The sequence below is a fragment of the Tachypleus tridentatus genome, chromosome 13 (genome assembly GCF_004210375.1).
Source record: "Tachypleus tridentatus isolate NWPU-2018 chromosome 13, ASM421037v1, whole genome shotgun sequence".
Classification (NCBI taxonomy): Eukaryota; Metazoa; Arthropoda; class Merostomata; order Xiphosura; family Limulidae; genus Tachypleus; species Tachypleus tridentatus.
The window spans coordinates 55,581,969-55,604,391 of NC_134837.1; the positions used below are offsets into that span (position 1 = coordinate 55,581,969).

Below are 22,423 nucleotides of genomic sequence, written 5' to 3' on the forward strand. Positions count from 1 at the left end.
ATATAAATGATAAACACATCATACATGCACTTAAACATCTTTTCAACCCAAATCGGTATAATTACATATCGCTAAATAGCGATCAATAATCACGTGACTGTTTTTAAAGGTAAATTGTATGTTTTATGCAAGTATAACATAAGTAAACAGAGAAAAGTATTAAAAACTATTAATCTAAAATGAAGTATAGACTCTGCTATAACATGTAATAAAACAAGAATTAAAATTACAATTTCAAATTTATAAAAATTAATCCCTACTTTGGCAACTTATACACTTATCTGTAGGTCAAAGTAAGGATTACATTTTATAAATCTGTTAACAATGGCGGCCTGTACGTTACGTATCGTTTGCGCATATGCCAGTACGTCGGTAAAACTCAACCAAACAAATAGAAACGAAAAGCCCTTCACTAATATAATATAAATATTGTCTCTAAGTTCGTCTGACCATCCTTGACATCTGGAAGACGGGTTGCAAAAATATCGGTTTCCATCTTCGCTCTTCTTCAGTTGTAATTCGTAAACCACAGTGTGACTGCACATCAAAACATATCGTTACTCCCTGGTATGGGCCTTTTCATATCTAAAGCAGCAATTAATCCAATATTGATCGAAGTCGTTATGTGCTTTATAATGAAGTAAGGTAATCTACTCCTTACCCATGCCGTTCAGTATTCTGGTTATGAGTTATCTTGCTTCAAGAGTTATGGCTCCATATCCAGTAGAATAGAATGAGTTAAAAACCTTGCTGGAAACCAAGACTTTAACTCATAAAAACTGTAGAAACTAGTAACAGAATTCTATTATAAAATTGTTTGGGTGTTGGGATGAGAAAAGATCAAAAACTAGAGAGCATTTGGGATGGGAGGAAAATCTGCCTTATTCGTTTCTTCATTCCATCACTCATACACTGTACTCACAGGGTAGGTGGACGCACATATACGTTCGGTGATGGAATGCAGGAACAGGTAATGCAGATTTTTCCTCCTATCCCAAATGCTTTTAGTTCTGATTTTTTTTCCATTCAAATAATTTTATAATAAAATGTTTTGTTACCAGTAATAGTATACAAGGTGTGAAACAGTTATATGAACCTTCAGTATATGAGACGGTTTCACGAGTTGAAACAAAGAAACTAAGAATAAAACTCATACTTGAAAGAAAAAAAGTAGCTTAAGAATGTTTATAGCACTCTATGAAATGAACCGAAGCTAAAGTATTGCAAAGTAAAAGTAAAGTTGTAATGAAGGAAAACTTCATTGTATATGCAAAAACGTCTGAATGTCTGTTCTCAAAATCACATGATTATAAAGAACTATGAATGCATATTTTAGACTTAACTAAGTCGAGAAAGCCCATAAGAATTGCATTTAGTGTAGTGTTTATTTTTTAGAAAATTATACTTGGGTTAAGTGTTCATGTGAAATACTTTGCAAAAAAAAAAGTTAAAATTAAAGCTAGTCGTTATATACTAACAATGACATTGTACCATCGTGTAGCATACTCGTTGTATTAAAAAGTTTGATTAAGGAAAAAACAGGTTATGTTATTCTGAATGCAAAACTCAAACAACCCAGAATCCTATGAATAAAGCCTTCCTAACGTTACGAGAAATTTGGATGAAAAGTTCTGTGCTGACAGACATAAGAATATTATTAATATATATATATACAAAAAATGATTCGGTTAATTGTTGTATTTAATATTCGTGTTCGAGAAAGCATTTATATTAAAGAGGAAAATGATATTTTGTTTTTTATTCAGTTTGTTTACTTAAGATGTTTTCATTGCATGTAACTTGTAGCCTTAACAATTATGTTACACTAGCGCAGGGATGAGCAATTCTATGGTCACTGGCCACATGTGGATAGCACAGTTGTGGCCAGCTCGTGTTTTAGAATCAACTTTTTTCATCATTTATTTTTTATTGCAAATTTGGTAATCAGCAACTGCTCTGCCTCACGTCATCACTAATGTCGCGCGTTTTATCACTGCTACAAACTCCGCCCATTTTGTAACGTCAATCTGGTTTAAATGTTTGTTATCGAGTGTGCGTTGTTTTGCATACGATTGCTAACATCTTTCTACTGTGCAACTTTCAAGTGTTTAAATAATTTGTTTTTAATATCATAATATGAATAAGTGGATAATTCGAAAACGAAAGCATCCAGATGATGATGAATACTTTGAAAATACAGTTTACTGCCGATAATGGCGCGTGACTAGAAAAACGTGAAACGAAAATTTAATGAAAGTTGGGAGTTGAAATTTGCAGTGATTGAAGCAAATAATAAGTCAGTGTGTCTTTTGTAACAAAGTTTTTAGGAATAAAAAAGTATACAACCTTAAGCAACACTTTGACAATTTTCACAACGAATTTGATGTAAAATTTCCAGTTGATAGCAAAAATCGTATGAATGAAACTAGCCGTCTGAAAGCAAAACTTCATGAACAAAAGGGAGGTCTGAAAAGATTTTATCATCGACAGAACTAGTTACGTTAGCTAACTATAAAGTATATTGGATTCTAGCTCAAAAAAATAATTTTCTGATGCTGAACTAGTAAAAGAAATATTGATTGTCATTAAAACTCTGTTGGAAAATTATAATTAAAAAATAAAAGATGATATTCTTCAAAAGGTAAATAATTTGCTATTAAGTTGAAGAACAATTGTCCGTAGAATGCTAGACTTAGTGAAAGACAGAAAATCAGTTGCTTGAACAACTAAAAGACTATTTTTCTTTAGCTCTAGATAAGTCAACAGATGTTAGTGACACTGCACAGTTGTTATTTTTGGTTCGATATGTAACTTCAGATCTTCAAGTTATGGAAGAAATGCTTGGTCTTTGTGGATTACGAGATCGAACATGCGGAAAAAACATCTTTGAAAAATTTCTTGAAATGTCAAAAAAAGTCAGTCTGGATTTTTAAAAAAACTTGTTTCTGTCACTACAGACGGTGCTCCCGCCATGACTGGGGCGAAATTAGGGTTTGTTTCTCTTTTGAAGCAGCATTTCACTGTAAATAATGTGAAGTCCATGCTGCCATCTTTTCATTGCATTTTGCATCAGGAAAATTTATGTGCTCAAATGTTTAAAAGTGATGAATTGAAAATTTTGATGGACAAATATTATATTAGAAGTGGAATCTCTCTCATCCATCGACAGCTTGTTGAGTCTTTGAAGAAAAGCAGTGACTGTACTTTGATGATCTTACTGAATTTGCAGTGTAAGATATGGCTCACTATTCTGATAAATGACAGTCTTCCAAATTTAAAGATAGCAATTTCAATATTAATTTCCATTTTTGGATCCACATGGATGTGTAAGGCAACATTTTCTCCGCTAGATTTTCTCAAGTCTAGATACAGATCTCATGAAGTTCCCCATTTATGCTTACAACTTGAATTGGTTCCATTGCATCTAAACAATTGCACGTCTCGCTCAGGAATTTTTCTTTGTGAGTAAATTTTCGATATCTCTATGACAACTGTCATGCCTTCCACTGCTTATGACACTATTTTGGCCAACTGGATCTCAGGTCCAAACCAAGAGCACATGCTGTCGTAGGTTGAAAAGATGAAATCAGCATCAACATGTTATTTACAGCGTGTGTTTAGGGTCCAACACAGTCTTCCTTCAGATTCCAATAATACTGAATATGTCTACCAAGATTTTTCAGTTAAAATATTTACTTTTTTACTTTGGCAACAGGCCAGGATAAAAAGACTGACACAGTTATAGGGCTTATCGCATTGATTAAAATGTATAAGATGTGGATGGCTTTAGTATCCGCTTTTAACAATGTATTGATAGACTGAAGCAAAGAAAAGCCACTTTACACTTAATCTTTGTGAGATAACGCTTGGATCTCTCGTTTGCTTTTTACTTGTGCCATTAATTATGAATTATTAGAATCATGTTATTAAGGATTAACAAGAAATGGTAACCACCACAAAAGCCAACAGTTAACAAGTCACTTTGGCAAAATGTCTGTTATTTAGAATTATCTCTTCAGTAATTCTTTTGTACCTCACAATATGACGCTATTTTTAGTTCATAATTGAATTCAGTGAAAGTTTATCATTTCCTTTTTAATTGTATGTCATCAAAGTGTTTAACCTATATATAAAACGGTCTGCGAAATTGGTGTATGCAGTAACTTAAAATCCTTCCCTCCCCTTGCACGCATGGTGTACACACCTGTGTAAACTACCTCTCCCTTTCACACGTTTTTAACACTTGAACTATTCCGGTCTGTAATGTAACTAGAATCCTTTATCCGATGAGGAATCCAGGCCTATTCCGCATTCCGCTGGGGTTTCTCTCTTGGTGCTGATGGTTATGTTTTCGTAGCGAAAAGATCAACGATGATTACTATCAGCTTGTACTCATGAGGTGCACGTGTTTGATGAATATAGGAAATGCAAAAGAATAGATACAACTGCACCCATCAACTCCCTAAAAAAAACACACAAAAAAATAATGTGCGAATACTTTAGTTTTATTGCATTTTCAACAGGTCAGAATGGGTTAGCTAGTTTGTTCGTTAAATTAAAAAGACCAAGTGATTTGTAAAGGTCATTAATATCCGAGTATATGGTTTAGTTTTTGTCGAATACTGTCAGGCCCGGCGTGGCCAGGTGGGTTAAGGCGTACGATTCGTAATATGCGGGTCGCGGGTTCGAATCCTCGTCGCATCAAACACGCTTGCCTTTTCAGCCGTGAGTACGTTATAATGTTACGGTAAATCCCGTTATTCGTTGGTAAAAGAGTAGCCCAAGAGTTGGTGGTGGGTGGTGATGACTAGCTGCCTTCCCTCTCTAGTCTTACACTGCTGAATTAGGGATAGCTAGCGCAGAGAGCCCTCGTGTAGCTTTGCGCAAAATTAAAAAGCAAACGAACACTGTCTTTCCCAAGGTCGTGATATAACGCAGTTTGAACCTTTATATCAGAACGATTTAGTGGTGCCGAACCGCTGATACGCAAAAGAAGTCTTGTGAAATATTCGATTTCCATGAAATTTATACTTGTGTCAGAAATAGAATGTTATTTCATTCCTAGGTCACAATAAAATAATTAAATCTCATAACTTCCACTTCAAAGTTTCTTGAAATTAAATTAAGAAACAACACTGTTCCTAATGATTCACCAAATATTTTGCTGGTTCATGGAGTGAAGAAGTTTGGAAACCATTGGCATACTTTATATATAGTATGATTTTCACAAGTTTCCATGTATCGGAGATCTAACGTAAATCATGTTGTTATCCCGGTAACATGTTTTAAATAACTGCATCTCTATCCTGATTCCAATGGTGAATCTATTGAGTGAATGCTTTACAAATCTCACACTTCTTATATGCGTAAAATCTTTGTTTCATCGAAAATAATTAAAAGGAACTTGGTGTTTGTGCTCCAGTATTGTGTGAAATACATGAGAGCATTATAATATAAAAGTAATAACTTTATCTAGCATTTCTTAAAACGTCTTGTATATAAAGTAAGAGTAGACCGTGTATTCTTGTTGTTGCTACTTTAATGATGTTTTAAAGCTTTGAAGTGATTATTTATTGTAGTAAGTTTTTTCGCTTTTGTGATTCTGTGTGTCTTACAATAATCGCCCTACTCAAGTTCATAACGTTTTTAATTAGCTTTTGTTTAAAAGGATCGACACTAATCGTCATGTTTAGTTTCAGTTGCACTATCAAAGTATGAGACAAATAATTAAAATATAATCCTTTTGAGATATGTGACAACTCAAGATTTCCAGTGTGACTGTTTAAATTTATAAAATTATTATAACATACTTTTGTGATAATTCTGGCAGTAGGCCACTACACTTCAGATAAACTTTTTAATGTGTTTTTATTATTTGTTTGAAAACAAAGTTCTGTAAGCGATATGCATAATATGAACATGAGCGCTTAAGGGCTTCTTGTAACTTCATAATATTAATTATTAGGCTTGATAATAAATACTATTACAACCAGTAAACTAAATTTCAAATTATTACTCCCATATATAGATGAAGTTTTGGAGTTTTGTTTATCAATTAGAATTTGTCATCCACAGGCGAGCCCACCTGCGGAACTGCTTAGAGAAGCTAAAGGGCTTGGTACCTTTAGGACCTGAATCTAGTCGTCATACCACATTAGGTCTCTTGACCAAAGCCAGGTTATTTATTAAGGTAATATGATTCAGTGAATTTGGTAGATACGTTTTCATCTATTCGCATTTTAAAAATAAAGTTATTAATTGAAACAGTTCGCTTATTCTTACATAATCACAAAGAAATGTACTGTAAGGGACTTCTTTTTGAATTGTTTTAATTGCGTGCAAATAGTTCACTTTCCGCAAAGCTGATGTAACGTGTTTGTGGAATTTGTGGATTTTTAGATACTGTACTATAACTGAATAGATTATGAAAGAAAAAAATGTGAGCATACTTTTTAGAGATGAATGTGGTTAATATGATCAGTAACTATATCGTATGTGTAGCAGTTAACCTGTTTCTGTTTCACCAACATTGCTATTTTGTCATTAACAGTTCAGGATTTAGACCTCGTGTATTCTGGAAAGTGCAATGCTTGAATGAATATCAGTAATTTTAACCGCCAAAATGGTTTTCACTTTTACTTGCTGGTTTTTATTAAGGCATACTTCAGCAATTACGAAAATTAAAGAAAAATATATAATACAGTTGGTAATCAAAACATGAATTATGTGAAGAATAATAACATTGGAAGTAAACTGAAAATTTTTGCAATCCATTCATGGTAAAATAACTTCATAAATTTTAAAACATCACTCCAGAATTCCTCACTCCGAGCTTTTATTTAATTGTAGAAATTAATTGTTGTTTACAGTTATTTAAACTACCCGTGGATATAAAAAGGTAAATACAATACTTCGTTAACATAGTAATATGAATCTTTATCCTTCAGAATCTGGAAGAAAATGAAAAAAAACAACAGTCGCAAAGAGAACAGTTAGTAAGAGAACAGAAGCACCTAAGGCGGAGATTAGACGAGTTAGGGTCTCATCTACACATCTACAAGCGAAGAAGTGTCAGTGAATGTAGTTCGTCTACCTCCCTCTATGCCAGCTCCCCCTCAGAAACAGGTGAACCTCTTCATTTATTAAAAAATATATACTGTGTGAATTTAGTCACAGGATTAGAACTGAAAAGCATTGTCTTGTAAATATATTTGTTTGGATATATGTTTAAACGTAAGTGTGCCACAATGCCTTAATGTCTAATGACTGTTTTTAAACCGCAATCTTTTTTCACCAGATGTAAGCATACAGTTTAATTGATGAAAAATTAACACACAAGTAGTAATATTTTTTGTTTTTAATTTCATGTAAAGCTGTGCGAGAGCTATTTGATAAGAATTAATGTAATTTATACAATATTCTCGGATATACGAAACCATTTAGCTTTCGTACATCTTTGCACATATTTAATAAAGTTCTCATTAGAGAAACCAGAAAACAAACGAAAGTTGTAGTGTGTACATAGGAAGTCTGAAAAAGAAAGAAATAGATTGGCATAGAGCAGCTCTACTAGGACTAACAGACAACAAGAAAACAAAATACTTCTTTGACAAAAGAGGAGCTACTTTTCTTCATTCTGTAAGTGGTTTAATGACAATCCCCTATGAAAGAATACTAAACACACTAAAGAGGCATTACTAATACACTGATATGTTTTCAGCGCTGGACACAGGACAGGTAGGTAGAATATTCGGCGCCCGTCTTGTGAAAGTGGGTTTTCTCGATGCCCTCCCGTTTCCTCCTCCCCCAACCCCCCAACAACAAACCAGAACTGATTCACTGGCTCTCTTTTGGGCTTTATATCCTAGCCACGGCATTGGATTTATACATAGCAGCCACAGGTGGCCCCGCTGAAGGGTCCGTTGATGTGATGTTTTGTCCGAACACTGCCGACATGCTTCTTCTCACCTCCAAATAAACTCCACAGATGAGAGACGTCACCACCATTATCGACGACCACGGCCCTGACCTTGACCTTTATTTTGCCTCTTTCTTCCTCCGGACGTTTGCTGGGTCTCGGGACAGATATTCAACAGATCCTTTAATCAGCATACACTAACAACCATAGACATTATAATCATTAAATCCCCCGAAATTACTATACCATACACATGAACTACACGAAGCAGGATGATCTTATCTCCGAACATCCCAGTTCGGGAAGGTGAAAAAAAATCTTTCCTCAAAAACGTAAATACATGCCACGGTATTTGAAATTTGATATCCTGTCAAGCCATCCACATAAAGTGAAACCGCGACATGTTCATTCACATCCCATTTAACCCCAAATTGTCAAGAAACCGTGAATAAACGAAGACAAAAAACAAATTTTATTTAAAAAATGTAAAATTTTAAAATTAATATATGCATATTAATGTTTTTCGAACATTGTTACAGATCATAAGCAATAAGACGATGTTGATATTCACAAGAATTTCAGAGAAGCATTGAAGAATCAGATCAGTGACATCAAGGGTAAAACACACATAATTCACATTGATTAATTAACTTTTATGATAGGCCTGAAATTTTGAAGTGCGTGAGAGATCCGCCTTGTCGTGATTCGGTTTCAGCGAGATTTCAGTGTATTATGGCTTTGCCGTGAAGGTGTCTTAATATTAAACTTGCGCATGGGGTTTTACAGCGTAGGTGAGTGCATTATTTTTAGTTTGTTTGTTTGTTTGTTTTGAATGAGCTACCCGTTCCTAATTTAGCAGTGTAAGACCACCCATCGCTAACTCATGAGCTACTCTTTTACCAACAAATAGTGGGATTGATGGTAACTTATAACGCCCCGCGGCTGAAAGGGCGAGCATGTTTGTTGCGACGGGGATTCAAACCCGAGCCCTTCAGATTACGAGTCGAACGCCTTAACCCACCTGGCCATGCCGGGCCTTATTCTTAGTTAAAAGTGTCTTTGTATCTCAAGTACTTTTCAACAGTATCCTTGTTTGTTTGTTTTTCAGTGTTAATAATAAAGCCCGTACATTTTTCTCAGGACTTAGTACTTTATAAGTTCGCCCTCGTGTATGTGAAACTGTGTTCATTGGGTATAAGAAGCACTTTTTATATTAAAAAGAATTATATGGACGGATGAATTTATGCCTAACCGAGCCAAATTAATATAAAAGTGAAGTCGAAATAAAAATTTAAAACATTTATTAATACGCATCTTTTAAAAGGTTTCATTGAACTTGTCTTACATCCATGCACTATTGTTTAGGCACATTGCTAGTTACGATAATTTTAAAGGTAACATTTTCAGCATTGGATTTTATTTAATCCATATTTATACAGATTGTAAAATGGATTATCTATCGAATCACGATTACTTTCAATTGTATTTTTACACTTTTCCTGACCTGTTCAGTATAATTGTTTTAATTATACTCTTTTTAATTGTGCGATTTTTTTAGTATGGCACTGTTACTGGTTTTTTTTGTACATTCATGCCTCACAAGATATGAGTGACGGATTATTAATCGGAAAGAAACTGAGATAACTGTTTAGTGGCAGCGAATATACTTTATGATTGAGTCCTTAAATCTGTTTTTCACACACTTGTTCTTATGTGTTCACATTACTTTTTAACATCGAATAAGCTGGAGAAAAAACACGGAAATGCGATAACACACACTCAGTTTTCCTTGCTGCATGATCCATTTTAGACTATCTCTGGTCTTTTTACTGAATACAGATTCAATATAACAAATAAAATATGCGTGGATCGGAATCGGTTCCGTTTTCTGTTTTTCGTAAACATTATTGTTTTAATTATTATTAATCTACAAAAATAATAATTTTGTCAATTTTGTTTCGTTTGCTTGTTGCATTTGCCCTTGAGACGTGTAATAAAGGTGCTTCATTGTACAGGTGTGGTAAGGTGGGGATGAACTTTTTCAAAACATAAACTTATTTATATATTTACGTGAACGGTAAAAATAAAAATATTATTCAGAGAAACCTTTTCAGATCTTTGTCAGAGAAGGTTTGGTGATTTTCCTTTTACGAGGATCTTTGTCAGAGAAAGTTTGGTGATATACCCTTTACGAGGATCTTTGTCAGAGAAAGTTTGGTGATATACCCTTTACGAGGATCTTTGTCAGAGAAAGTTTGGTGATATACCCTTTACGAGGATCTATGCCCAACATATGGTAGCATTGATCTTCACTTTTGGCTCTGTGTCAAAGAAGACGAGCGAATGTTTGGTGTCATGTTCTGGAATACCTTGTTTTACTTCAGTAAATTGTTTGTGTTAGTAGGAAACAGAATTTATAGGTAAAACAATTGTCACCAAATAAAAAAAAAAAAAAAAAAAGCTATATAGGGCCGGCTACTGGATTTGAAAAAAATGAACCTAATAAGATAGAGATGGAAGTTGGCATATTACTTGATTGGCTAATGATCCCATTACAAACTCAGTGGATACGGGGTAGTTGATATGTACTGCTGTGTGGTGATTGTACACCAATATATTGCTTTAGTTGATTATGGTCTTGTGTTGCGTATTATAATTTTAAATAACCGAACATTTTAATTTTAATTTAGAAGTTAATTAAATGTAAGTATTAAATTTATGATATTTGCCAACAAGATTGACGTAATTTGTTTTTCTTAACATGAATATATTTTAAAATACAAAAACTACAATTTACAATAACGGTTGTTACTAACAGTTATTACGAATGATGGTTTAAATATCAACATTTTACAAAGTTCAAACAGTACTGAGTCGTGTATCTTCTCTGGAACTGAATCTTTTATTGACAAGCACGGAAAGCAAATTAGTTATTTGTTGATACACCTGTATACATCTCTTGACGGCAGACTAGCTTCAAGTACCCGTAAGCTTACACCGTCGGCAATATATTGTGTCCTCGTAGAAATACTAACGCCCGAAGTTAATTCACAGGAGTTAAACGATTTATAATGCTCCAAACCTATAAAAGTACTTAGTCAAATTCTGTAGTTTTCCGAGTAATAAATGTTAATCACAATTATAGCTTCCGAGGCTTATAATATACTGTGTGATTTCTTGTAGCAAAGCCACATTAGACCATCTGCTGTGTCTTTATTTTAGTATTGTAAATCCGAAGACTTACCGCTGTTCCACGGGGGTACGAACGTATACTGATTGTAGCTCACCAATAATTTGTCTCTCCGCGCGTCGGTTTTACATACCAATCACGTCAGATTCTTGAATGTGCAACAATGTTCGAAAACACGTAAACTGCATATTGTTGATTCTTGCTCTTGAGAATTTTCTACAAATTCAGAAAACAGGCGGGACTTGCGCAATACACATCTAACAATATGCGTCATATGCATCAAAGTGAAAAAAACGTAGATATTAAAATAAACGTATAACGGTACATCCGCCACATACGTTAAAATATAAGGAACGAAATAGTAAATCCAGTCGCAGTATCATCTTATCATTGTTCAGTCTTTGTGATAAGATTACAACTCTTAAATGATTTATGAATATCATTGTTATTTTCCATACACTTCTAAACAAAAAAGCTCAATTGTTTAATTTTCGCGTTCAAGAGAAACTACGTTTTTTTTGAATAAATGGAACTACCCAAGTTGTTAACGAGTAACTCATTAAAAAAAAATAGGGGGGGGGCATGGCCTAGCGCGTTAAGGCGTGCACTTCGTAATCTGAGGGTCGCGGGTTCGCGCCCGAGTCGCGCCAAACATGCTCGCCCTCCCAGCCGTGGGGGCGTTATAATGTGACGGTCAATCCCACTATTCGTTGGTAAAAGAGTAGCCCAAGAGTTGGCGGTGGGTGGTGATGACTAGCTGCCTTCCCTCTAGTCTTACACTACTCAATTAGGGACGGCTAGCACAGATAGCCCTCGAGTAGCTTTGTGCGAAATTCCAAAAACAAACAAACAAACATTTAAAAAATCCCCGTCACACCAAACACAGCCGTGAGGGCGTTATAATGTGATGGTCAATCCCACTATTCGTTGGTAAAAGAGTAGCTCAAGAGTTGGCGGTGGGTAGTGATGACTAGCTGCCTTCCCTCTAGCCTTACGCTGCTAAGTTAGCGATGGCTAGCGCAGGTAGCCCTTGAGTAGCTATGCGCGAAATTCAAACACAAATCATTAAAAAATCAACGCATGATGTAAATTTTCATTGTGTGCTATTTTTTAGCACAAAACTCAAGCCAATTTTAACTATTGTGATTGTTTTAATTCAGAAAAAACGCTGTTATTTCTATATTTCACTTTCAGATTTAAAACTTATCTGAGTCATAAAGAATTTGCTTTAACCGGTTAACTACTTGTAGCCAAATTTCACAACAACCGCTCGCGATTTTAACCGTTACTTCAAGCCTTTCCAACAATTCAGCATATAATAGTAATTAGATTGTGCGAATTTCTCATGTTTTTTCTCGATAAAGAGCTGAAATCTTATGGTTCTGACATGACGATTGTTCAGGATTATAGTTTCAGGCCTTGTACAGGAAGATTTAAGTTTCACAAGTATTTGCATAGTCACTCTATAGTCTCCTTGTGTTTCAATTTTAGCGTCTTTTATCACTTAACTTTGAACATAATTAGTAAATCTATATAAAGAGAATAGTACTGCCTGTTGTATGTTCATGTAACTATTTGTGGATTGATTTTCACCATGCGGGAGTACATACATTTTTCAGTTTTATGGATTTTACGGGCGTTTTTTACCATTACTTCTTGAAGGTTTCTTAAGCGAGTTCATTGGGAGATGCATAAAAAATTGCAGTTTTAACCATTAACTACTTCGCTCTCTATTGATGGGCACCCACATCTCGCTTTCCTAGTTTATATTTCTTTTGATTACTTATTTATTATAATTACTTCCTGTTAAACTAGCGAACAGAGGTTAAGATTGATAGACAGTACCCTCACTGCACTGAGGGTTCTACTTCCGAAGCCGCCTTCAAAACCTGTGGTATATATTAGATCCCATATGTGGCTGAAAGGTTTTCAAGGTCTATGCGGACGTACAGGGAAACTTTGGTTTTCATATTTTGCTTTACAGTTTTTATAGGCCCGGCATAGCCAAGCGTGTTAAGGCGTTCAACTCGTAATCCGAGGGTCGCGGGTTCGAATCCCGGTCGCACCAAACATGCTCGCCCTCCCAGCCGTGGGGGCATTATAATTTCGTTGGTAAAAGAGTAGCCCAAGAGTTGACGGTGGGTGATGATGACTAGCTGCCTTCCCTCTAGTCTTACACTGCTAAGTTAGGAATAGCCCTCGAGTAGCTTTGCGCGAATTTCAAAAACAAAACAAATAATACAGATTTTATGGGCGTTTTTTTGTTTATAGAATTGCATATAAGGGAAGCAACTTTTCATGTCCTCAAATAACCTTTCATTAATCAAGAATTCACATAACGTCCATCCGGGTACTCCAGCTGGGATTAATTTTATTACTTCAGTAACTTGCGGTATCCATGAATTGGGAACGTTGGTGCTCTGAGATTTGAAACGACAAATATACATATTATTTAAAACATTTTATATGCAAGACATTTTTTTTCATTTTTATTTTTTCAGTACCGTAACTAAACTAATAGTAGAAATAAAATTAAAACGGTTTCATATATTTAAATAAAACGTAATGAAAAATAATTGTATGCCGCAATACACGAGAGAAATAATTTCTAATTTGTTATCGTCTTTTATTATTTGTGAATAAGCATATTTTTTTTTGTTTTATAGATTCTGTGTGTATTCTGAGTATAGGTTTGCTTTGTTTCATAGGATAAAAAAATTGCAGTTTTAGTGTTGTAAAACTTAAAATAATCGTTATGATATATAGAAAAACAAAATATGGAGTTTAAAGTTACTAATGGAAACATAATATGATTGACAATCGTCAGGAAACTGATTCATTTCATATATATCTAGAGTTCTTTTATTCCGATGTTTAAATGTCAGCCTCGCTCCACGTGATAGTCCGCGCCTGAATCTCCTGTGTTTACAAAATGAGAACGTCCTTGAAAATTTCCCCGCCCCCGAAATTACGTCTCTTCATATGTTTTAATAAAAGTCTTTGACTTTACAGCTGGGTATTGACCGCAGTCAATTCTTGAAGGCCAATAGGAGAGAGAGATTATTCTTCCAAACCCAGATAAGGCATTAAACTGTATTCACTTCGCCATTGTCAGTTTTCTGTAATAAAATCATCGAGGTTGCTTAACACGTTCGCTTCCAAGGTCATATTTCTGGAAGATGGCTTTGGCCCAACTTTCTTTTCTATACCAAATACTACTTTTTGTCATATTTAGTGTTATAAAGGTTTTGTTGTTGTTGGTTTGTTTGTGTGTTGTTGTTTTTTTTGCAAAAAAAATGACATAAGCCTTATTCAAAGTCCATTAACTTTCGTGACCATGATGATACTTTGTATAATGGATTGTAACTGCCTCTTGTGGAGTTGTGGAGGCACAAATGTAGAGGACGACGTTTCGAAAGTCTTCCGCCCTTTGTCTTCAGGTCAGTGTGTGTGTATACATATCATCGTAGTCAGTTTTGGTTTTAAAAACCTTCATGGGAAAACCCAAAAGGCAAACCAGGGGCCCTCAGAAACTATTGTTTCTCTTCAGTCCCACACGCGTTCTTAGGTTAAACCCGTCTTGAAGGATAAGGTAAAATCTTTATTTGTTATTGTCAAAGAAAACTGAGAAAACAGGAATGCCGAGGAGCAGGACAGCTGGGCTACTTCGGTGAGGAAGAATTTTATTAAAAGAACTCCCTAAGATAAAATTCGTGGTGAAGCAGAGAGATCCAAACTGCAGCCCGACGTCAGTGTGTGTGTGTGTGTGTGTGTGTGTGTGTAGGTGTTATTGGTCATTTATAGTGTCTGGTGGATTGTGGAGAGCGTGTTATGATTGGTTGGATTATCACTGTTTCTGATTGCAGGAGAGATTTCCTGTAGATTCAACCAATGACAGTCATAGGTTACTCACTTCTGGTCCAGATTATCTGTTTAGTGAAGGTTTAATAGTGTTAATGTAAAATGATTTTTTTTTTTCTTGTCTTCCAGAATTTGTCTGTGTCGATTATTCTAGTTTTCTTCCAGTTTATTCTGTGTCCAGTTGACGTGGCGTGCTCTGCAGTGGCTGAATTTTGTGTTTTTGTGAGTCTTGTACTATCTTTGTTATTTTATTTTTATCGCAAGTTTTCATCCCGTTTCTCCAATGTATGTATCGTTGTAGGAACACGGAATTTCATAGATGACGTTTTACAGATTCTTTTTGTAGGGTCGCTGTTTGTTTTTTATCAGAACGGACCTTAAGGTATTGTAGGTTTCCACTGGACTTCTATGTTGAATTTTTGGGCTATGTTTTTGAGTTTTTCACTGAAATGTTGTAGGTAAATGGCGGTGACTTTTTGATCTTTTCTTTCTATCGTGATCTTCTTCAAGAAGTTTTTGATGAAGCAGGAGGTGTAACCATTCTGTTTAAAACTCTACGATCTTTTGGCATTCTCCTTCGACGGATGCCTTATTGCAAATGTTTTCTGCTCTCTTTTTTAGGCATTGGATTATACAATGTTTTATCGAGGTTGGGTGATAGGACTGGAAGTGTAGGTATCTGTCCGTGTAGAGGTGGATTTTCTGTATACAGTTGTGGTTATTTGTCTTGCTTGTTTAGTGATGAGTATGTCAAGAGACTGTAGACTGTTTTGTTCCTTTAATTCCATAGTGAAGTGGATTTTTGTTTACTTCTACTCTAGCTCAGTTAATAAGTTTCAAATCCTGTGCTAAACTAACTTGCCGCGTGTGGGGTGAAGAGAAACAAGTTTCTGACGCCCAGGGTTATTTTTCGTCCCCATTCGGGGGCAACGAAATAATAATTTAACTCAAATACCTACCAGACACACACTGACCTGAAGACGAAGGGAGGAAGACTTTCGAAACGTCGAACTCTACACTTGTGTCTCCACAACACAGTTGCCGTCCATTCTTCAAAGTTTCATCATGAATTTTATATGCAAAAACGGCTCGTTTGGGCTGAGAAAACACTTTACATAGAGTTTTCTCAGCCCAAACGAGCCGTTTTTGCATATAAATTTCTCAACAAGTGGGTTTCTCGTCATCACTGATTTTCATCATGAATACTCTGCCTAAACAATCTATCAAAGAATACTTGTAATGTAATTATTTTTATTAAAACTTTTTTAAAATTTTAAAATGATATTATTTTAACACACTGGTCAATATCAAAGTTTTCGGCAATGTACCTACCTTGCAATGAAATTTGCCTTTCTCTGGTTTTAAGCGAAGGAAAGCATTCAATTTGTTTTATGGTTATACAAATTGTATAGAGGGCACAGTCAGTTTGAGCGAATAGAGCATTGTACGTTTCGTGTACTTTCATTTATTGTAAACAGATAAGGCGTGTGTGTTATGTATGATAAGAGTTTCAATGAAAAGGTGTATCTCGCGGATAATGTGTACTAGAAATACTTCAAAAGGCAAATAAGTAAACTCTTTGCAACAATCTGTTGTTTCAAGGATAAGACGTGCTTAATAAACTCACGATTTAGATAGTCAGGAGAGTAATTAGAACTAGCCCATAAACTGAAAATAACAGTTCTTGATGTTAAAAAAATGTATATATATGGAAACGCCTGGGTACAAACTATAAAAGTTCGGTGAACGATGCCATGAACTTGACCTGTATACTAGGACGCGGTGAATAATCCGAAATGTACTGTGCGTGACTTTTGACAAGGATGAGAGTTGGTGGGTGAGAGCAGGCGTATCTGGCTCCCTAGGGCACTGACTTTTACAGGGTTGACTGCTTGTTTTGGTTTTAAACAGCGCTCACTCCCTACCTTCTTCAGATCCCCTACGATTTATAGAGTGGCTGAATGTTTCGGTGCCTAAACAGAAGGGTATTGTTCTACATAGAGAATTTATTATCTTTTTTTTTTTTTTTAACAAAGGCACTTTTAACAGGATAGTATCTCTATAACCCATGACATCAAGGATTATAAAAAAAAAAATTATAATTAACGTATACAAACGTAGGCAAAATTCAGTTAATGGTTGATGATGTAGGGGGAAAAAAGGCTTAAAAAGAGAGCTTTGTTTTCAATTGACGAAGTAGAGTAGTTTTAAGTTAAACTGAAACGAGTAATCTATAGAAGGTAGTGTGTTTCCTAAAACTTTCAAGAAGAAAGAAAGAAATTCGAAAAGGCTTGAAAGATAATCAGGGCTGCTCAGAAACTGCTGTTTCTCTTTACCCCGTACGCGAAATTAAGTTATTCTTAAAGTGAATTTAGTAAGTTTACTATCATGGCCATGGCTGTAGTGGCATAATTAAAGTTTAACATGGGGAGGGGTCATTTTTTCTCGTGATTTGTTGGTACACGGAATTCATTATCGAACTTTATACATGTCATGTTAAGAAAGTCCCTCAGGGAAGAAAAATGTATTAACAGAACTTTCTGAAGGATGGTCGGAAAGAAAGCAGTCATTCCCTGGTCACACAGGAAAATTTGCTATTCCAGTTTCATAGTGCGTGTGAGAAGTCATAAATGCTTAATATAACTTGAAAGTTATAGGTGCAATCTCACTACTGAAAGATTTACACTAAAGTTTTCGAACAGAAGTTAAATGCAGTCGATAAAGTGTAATACATATTATTTCTTGCTGTTTTATTTATTTATTTATATTTTTTACTTGTGAGCAACCAGTTTCCCGCATCTGGCTGCATACAGCGAATTTTAATTTTTTTTATTTTCTTAATCATGTGAGCCAACAAAGTTGAGGTTAAACTGGATAGACGTTGTGCCCTCAATGCAATTTGGGTCTTAGTAAAAACCAGGGCATATTATAATTTGTGCCATGGTGTTGGATGTTTGTATTACAGCTGTGATTTGGTATCGGGTACAAAGGTGAAGTAAGCATATTTCGTTATACAGTGTATCATAGAACATAAAAAGATGCAAGCAGCACAGTTAGTAATAATAAGTCTTTTAGAAAGAAACTCTTTCTCACTGTAGTTGAGCATTAACCAGAGAACTTAATTTTTACAAAAAAAGTGTTTTTTTTCTCAGCTGTTATCCATATTGTAATTTATTTTTCTATAAGATATAATTACGTAACATTCTAAAAATCAGAGGTAAGTTGATGGAATATTAAGACGTGTATTTTCTTCGGAATTGTGGTGGATATGTGGGTAAATATTTAGAACGTCGTTCGTTGACGCTGTGATAAATCAACATGAATGTGTAAACAACAGTTTGACACTTGATAGATGTCTCAGTATGGATGTACCAGTAAGATTTTATGAAGACTATATTGCATTTTGACGGCCTGATACACATTTAAATTCGACTGTGTCAGTAAGGTTTAAACTAACGTAGTTTTAGAAACACCATACGGAACACTGATCACACTATGTAACAAAATCTTTACTTTTTCTTGTTCCTGGATAGAAAGTGTTTTTTCCCAATTGCTTATGCCCAAAGTAAATGGAAAAGACCTATTATTGTCTTCAAACTTTGCTTTTGTGACTTGGGGGGCTGATACGTGAAAGTGATTTACATTACAGTCGTAAATCTCGAAAAACTACTCACTTCTAAACATTTTTCATTTCTGTATAACTTTAGTATAAATACATGTAAATCTTGATTCACATGTTGTTTTGTTCAAACCTTATGTAAATGAAAATGTGCAGATTTGTCTGTTTTTACATAAAAAAAAATAGATTAATAAATAAATTTCATTATCCAGGTCACAAAAGCAATGTTTGAAGGAAATAATGGCTATTTTCTGTACTTTTACAACATAAGCAATTAAGAAATACACATACTATCCAGGAACAAAATTTGTTTTACATATTGTTATAAGCTACGTATGGGTCAGACTTAACTCTGCACTGTATGAAACGTGGTCTGTTAATTAGTAATTATATTTATGTTCACAGAAACTAACCTGTCTTGTTATTATTACAATGCATATACAAAATAAAATCTCTTGATACCCTACAAATACATGCGTGAGTGAATGTTGTTTTTCTTCCAGTGTAACAGCAACCCCAAGATAATTTTAAATCTCTATGCTATATAGTTATCCCTGAATTTTTGTAAAATATCCACCTATAAAATACTAGCGAGTTATTTTTGTATTACATAATTTATAAAATTATAAAAGAATGTATGCAGTAATATTTTATGTAGATAATTACATAAAATAAACTGGAAAATGAAGTCATTCAAGGTGTTGTGGTATGGCTTTATTTTCTTTGTAAGGTGTGATATTTACTTAGTAAAGACAAGATTACTAAACATCGGTAACAAAATGTAGACTGATTATAAGTGGTTTATTCTTTGTAACTGTTGTTGTTGTTGTTTTTTTTGCAAAGTCATAAAAACATGTGCCAGTTTTATTAAATGTTAGCATAATTTGAATATTATTAGCTCTTTAACTGACAGTTATTCTGAAATTAGTTAGACCATCTCAAAAATGTTTCGGCCCTCTCGATTATTGTATTAATATATAAAATAATAATGGTTGATTTAAGTAACAGTACTAAAGGCGACTTATCAAAATGTCTGTCTTTGTTTACAGACGAGGTGGATATCTTGGGGTATAACAGTAACCAAAGCGACACGGATGACCATAGCAGCATTCAGAGCCAAACTAGTGATGGCGGATTCACCATCAGTACTAAACGGTTGTCACTGAAGGAAGAGCTGGTTACAGCTTCTGTCTAACACCGCTCGGTTCAAGACTAAGAGTTGTAATGGTTCAACCTTGCAAGAACAAAAATGTCTCTCCATACAGTTTATTTTTTGATGGTTTACATTTGTTTTCTAAAAGTAATTTCTATTCCTTTTTGTTAATATCGAGGACAGTTGTGGGTTCTAATCATTTCAGGTGTCTGAACTAAAAGAAACTTATTTCAAGCGTACTTTTATTTGTGATGTTATGGTCTGTAACCCGAGTATACGTTCTTTATCTCCTCTTCAAATGAAAACAGGCAGAGAGAGTTTTTTGCAAGTGAAAAATATTATAATCTTGACTGTGTATGTATGTATATACACACACACCTCAGTATACATAACGTATATGTGAGTGTGCATGTGTACATGCATTAGTGTAGTTTATATATAAAAACAAATGTTCAAACATAATTTTCATAATACTGCTGAAGCAGTATATGTCTTTCTTGAGAAACAATAAAACTTTTAAACAAAACATTTATGTAAATTTGTATAAATATTTTGACAATATTATTTGGACTTCTTATATAAGAATGTTAATATTCAACATGTGAAACATTGCATGTATTTTGTTTATTAACTAATTGAGTGATCCTAAATTTATTTATTTTAAATGTAAAAAAAGCAAAGAAGAATTTTTAATGTTTCTTGTTGATTTATATTTTAGCAGCTTTTTGCTTGTCTTTTGGTTGTGTAGTTTAACCAGCACTAAAACGTTTTTCAACCTGGCAAAGAAACATTCACATACCATAGTTTCCTTCAATCTGCTTTTCAGTGAAGACAATTTTATTTATAAATTGGATTTTAAGGTTTCTAGGAGAAACATTGTAATAGAAAGTTGAATTTATGAGTGAAGTTTTTAAATTTTGATTTCTTTTGTGTTAGAAGGATATTCCTTATGTGTGTGTGTGTATATGTGTAATGGTCAGTCCCTGTTTCTTATTGTGGTGTCTGTAATGAAAACATTACCACAGTACTGTGGTGTGGATGTAGTTTCTCCCATTAACATCAATATTGAGTACAAATCAACCAACGGGTGTTATTTTTTAACATTTTATGTAACTTGCATATTTCTTTAATAAATATAGACAAAATTAACATTCAGATAATATATTAGCAGCAAGTTTGTTATTCTTTTTATTTTGATGTTTTAAACACATTAATATAACAGATAGAAACAAATTATATATGTTACTAAATCATTTCATTGAATAGGCAAGAATTTCTTTTAAAGCATGCTCAAAAAACTTGTTTCTATGAGAGACACTACATGTAGCTACCAGAAATGCAAATAATATTCTGTGAACATAACCAAAATGGCCTTAAAGGTTGAATCTTGTGCTTTCTACAAGTTAGCACTGAGTTAAATTTAGAAAAAAAAATAGATCTTTTCATATTGTTGTTATTATATTTTCCAAAGTTATACTTTGTGTTGAAATGACAATTAGATTAAGGTAATTGTAATAATCTTTTATATAAAACAATGTTTTTGATGAAACATTGAAAATAACATGCATACTATGTTCAAAATTATGTAAATTATATTTGTATATGTGTGTTTGCCTCAGGTTGTTAACTGTAATATAAAATGTCAAAACAAAACAAGGTTTCCTTTGTTTAGGAAAATCTGACCCTGTTAATTGGACGTATACATTGTTCTTGTTGGAATGAACAGAAAAGCAATACTATTTGAGCAAACATAGTAGAAAGCTCATACTTTTGGTGCAAATTGAATGTTAAACTGACTATTATGTAATTTAATACTTTTAGTCACCTTGAAAGTTGTTTCAGTTTAGTCATGATAAAGGGGCATTATATTTGCATTTCCCTTAATGATGAGCGGCATGTTTAATTATTCACGTCCACCCTAGCATTTCTACTGCTATAGGCAAGGACAGATAAATAATTCATGTGTGGAGCCCATGAAGTGTTATTGCTCTAAGCATATGGCATTTTACATATGTAATTCATATTTCATTAATATTTTGATTATTGAAACTTTCATTTACCTGATATTTTATTAACTCTATCCATTTTTTTTAACTATACTTTTTATTCATTTCTTAATTGTAAACACACTTTCATTTTATTGTAATTCTTAAAAACTATCACTTTCTTATGGTACTTAACATTTTGTTTTTAGTGTGCAATTGTCATACCTTTTAAGGTGAAGGAAAAAAAACGTTCTATCAGCATGCTAGGTATACCATGTATGTTGTTGTTTTTCAAAAATATAGTTAACTTGATGTATCTGATGTTTTATTTTCTTTTTCTCAGTTTTGAAAAATAAAATTTTTTAAAAATATATGAAGTTAATGTATCTAATGAATTGATATTTTTAAGACAGTAATAGAGGATCATCAGAAAGAACATCCACCAAGAGAACAAGAAATAGTATAAAATATAATGTGATTCTGGTTTACAATGCCTTGACTTATTGAATCTTCAGTAGTTTTGAAGTTATAAATTAAGGTTCTTTATAAGAAATGTCCATCTTCAAGTCAAGAAAGAAACTCATATTTGGATGGTCAATATCAAACCTTTGAATACAACTTTGTCTTGACAGTGTGCAATTGATTGTTGTCAGCAAGTTTTTGTAACTGCTCAAGTATTAGGCCTACAAAGAAAAAA

The 22,423-nt window shown here is 33.9% G+C and overlaps 1 protein-coding gene across 1 annotated transcript in view; it reads left to right on the forward strand.

Moving 5' to 3' along the window:
- LOC143240027 (max dimerization protein 1-like) overlaps positions 1-22,095 on the forward strand; it is a 38,126-nt gene extending 16,031 nt beyond the window's left edge. The window contains exons 4-6 of the mRNA XM_076481790.1: positions 6,076-6,190; positions 6,948-7,125; positions 19,638-22,095. Coding sequence (XP_076337905.1) covers positions 6,076-6,190; positions 6,948-7,125; positions 19,638-19,783 — 439 coding nt within the window. The 3' untranslated portion in view covers positions 19,784-22,095. The remainder of the gene's footprint in view (positions 1-6,075; positions 6,191-6,947; positions 7,126-19,637) is intronic.
- Positions 22,096-22,423: the final 328 nt, after the last annotated feature.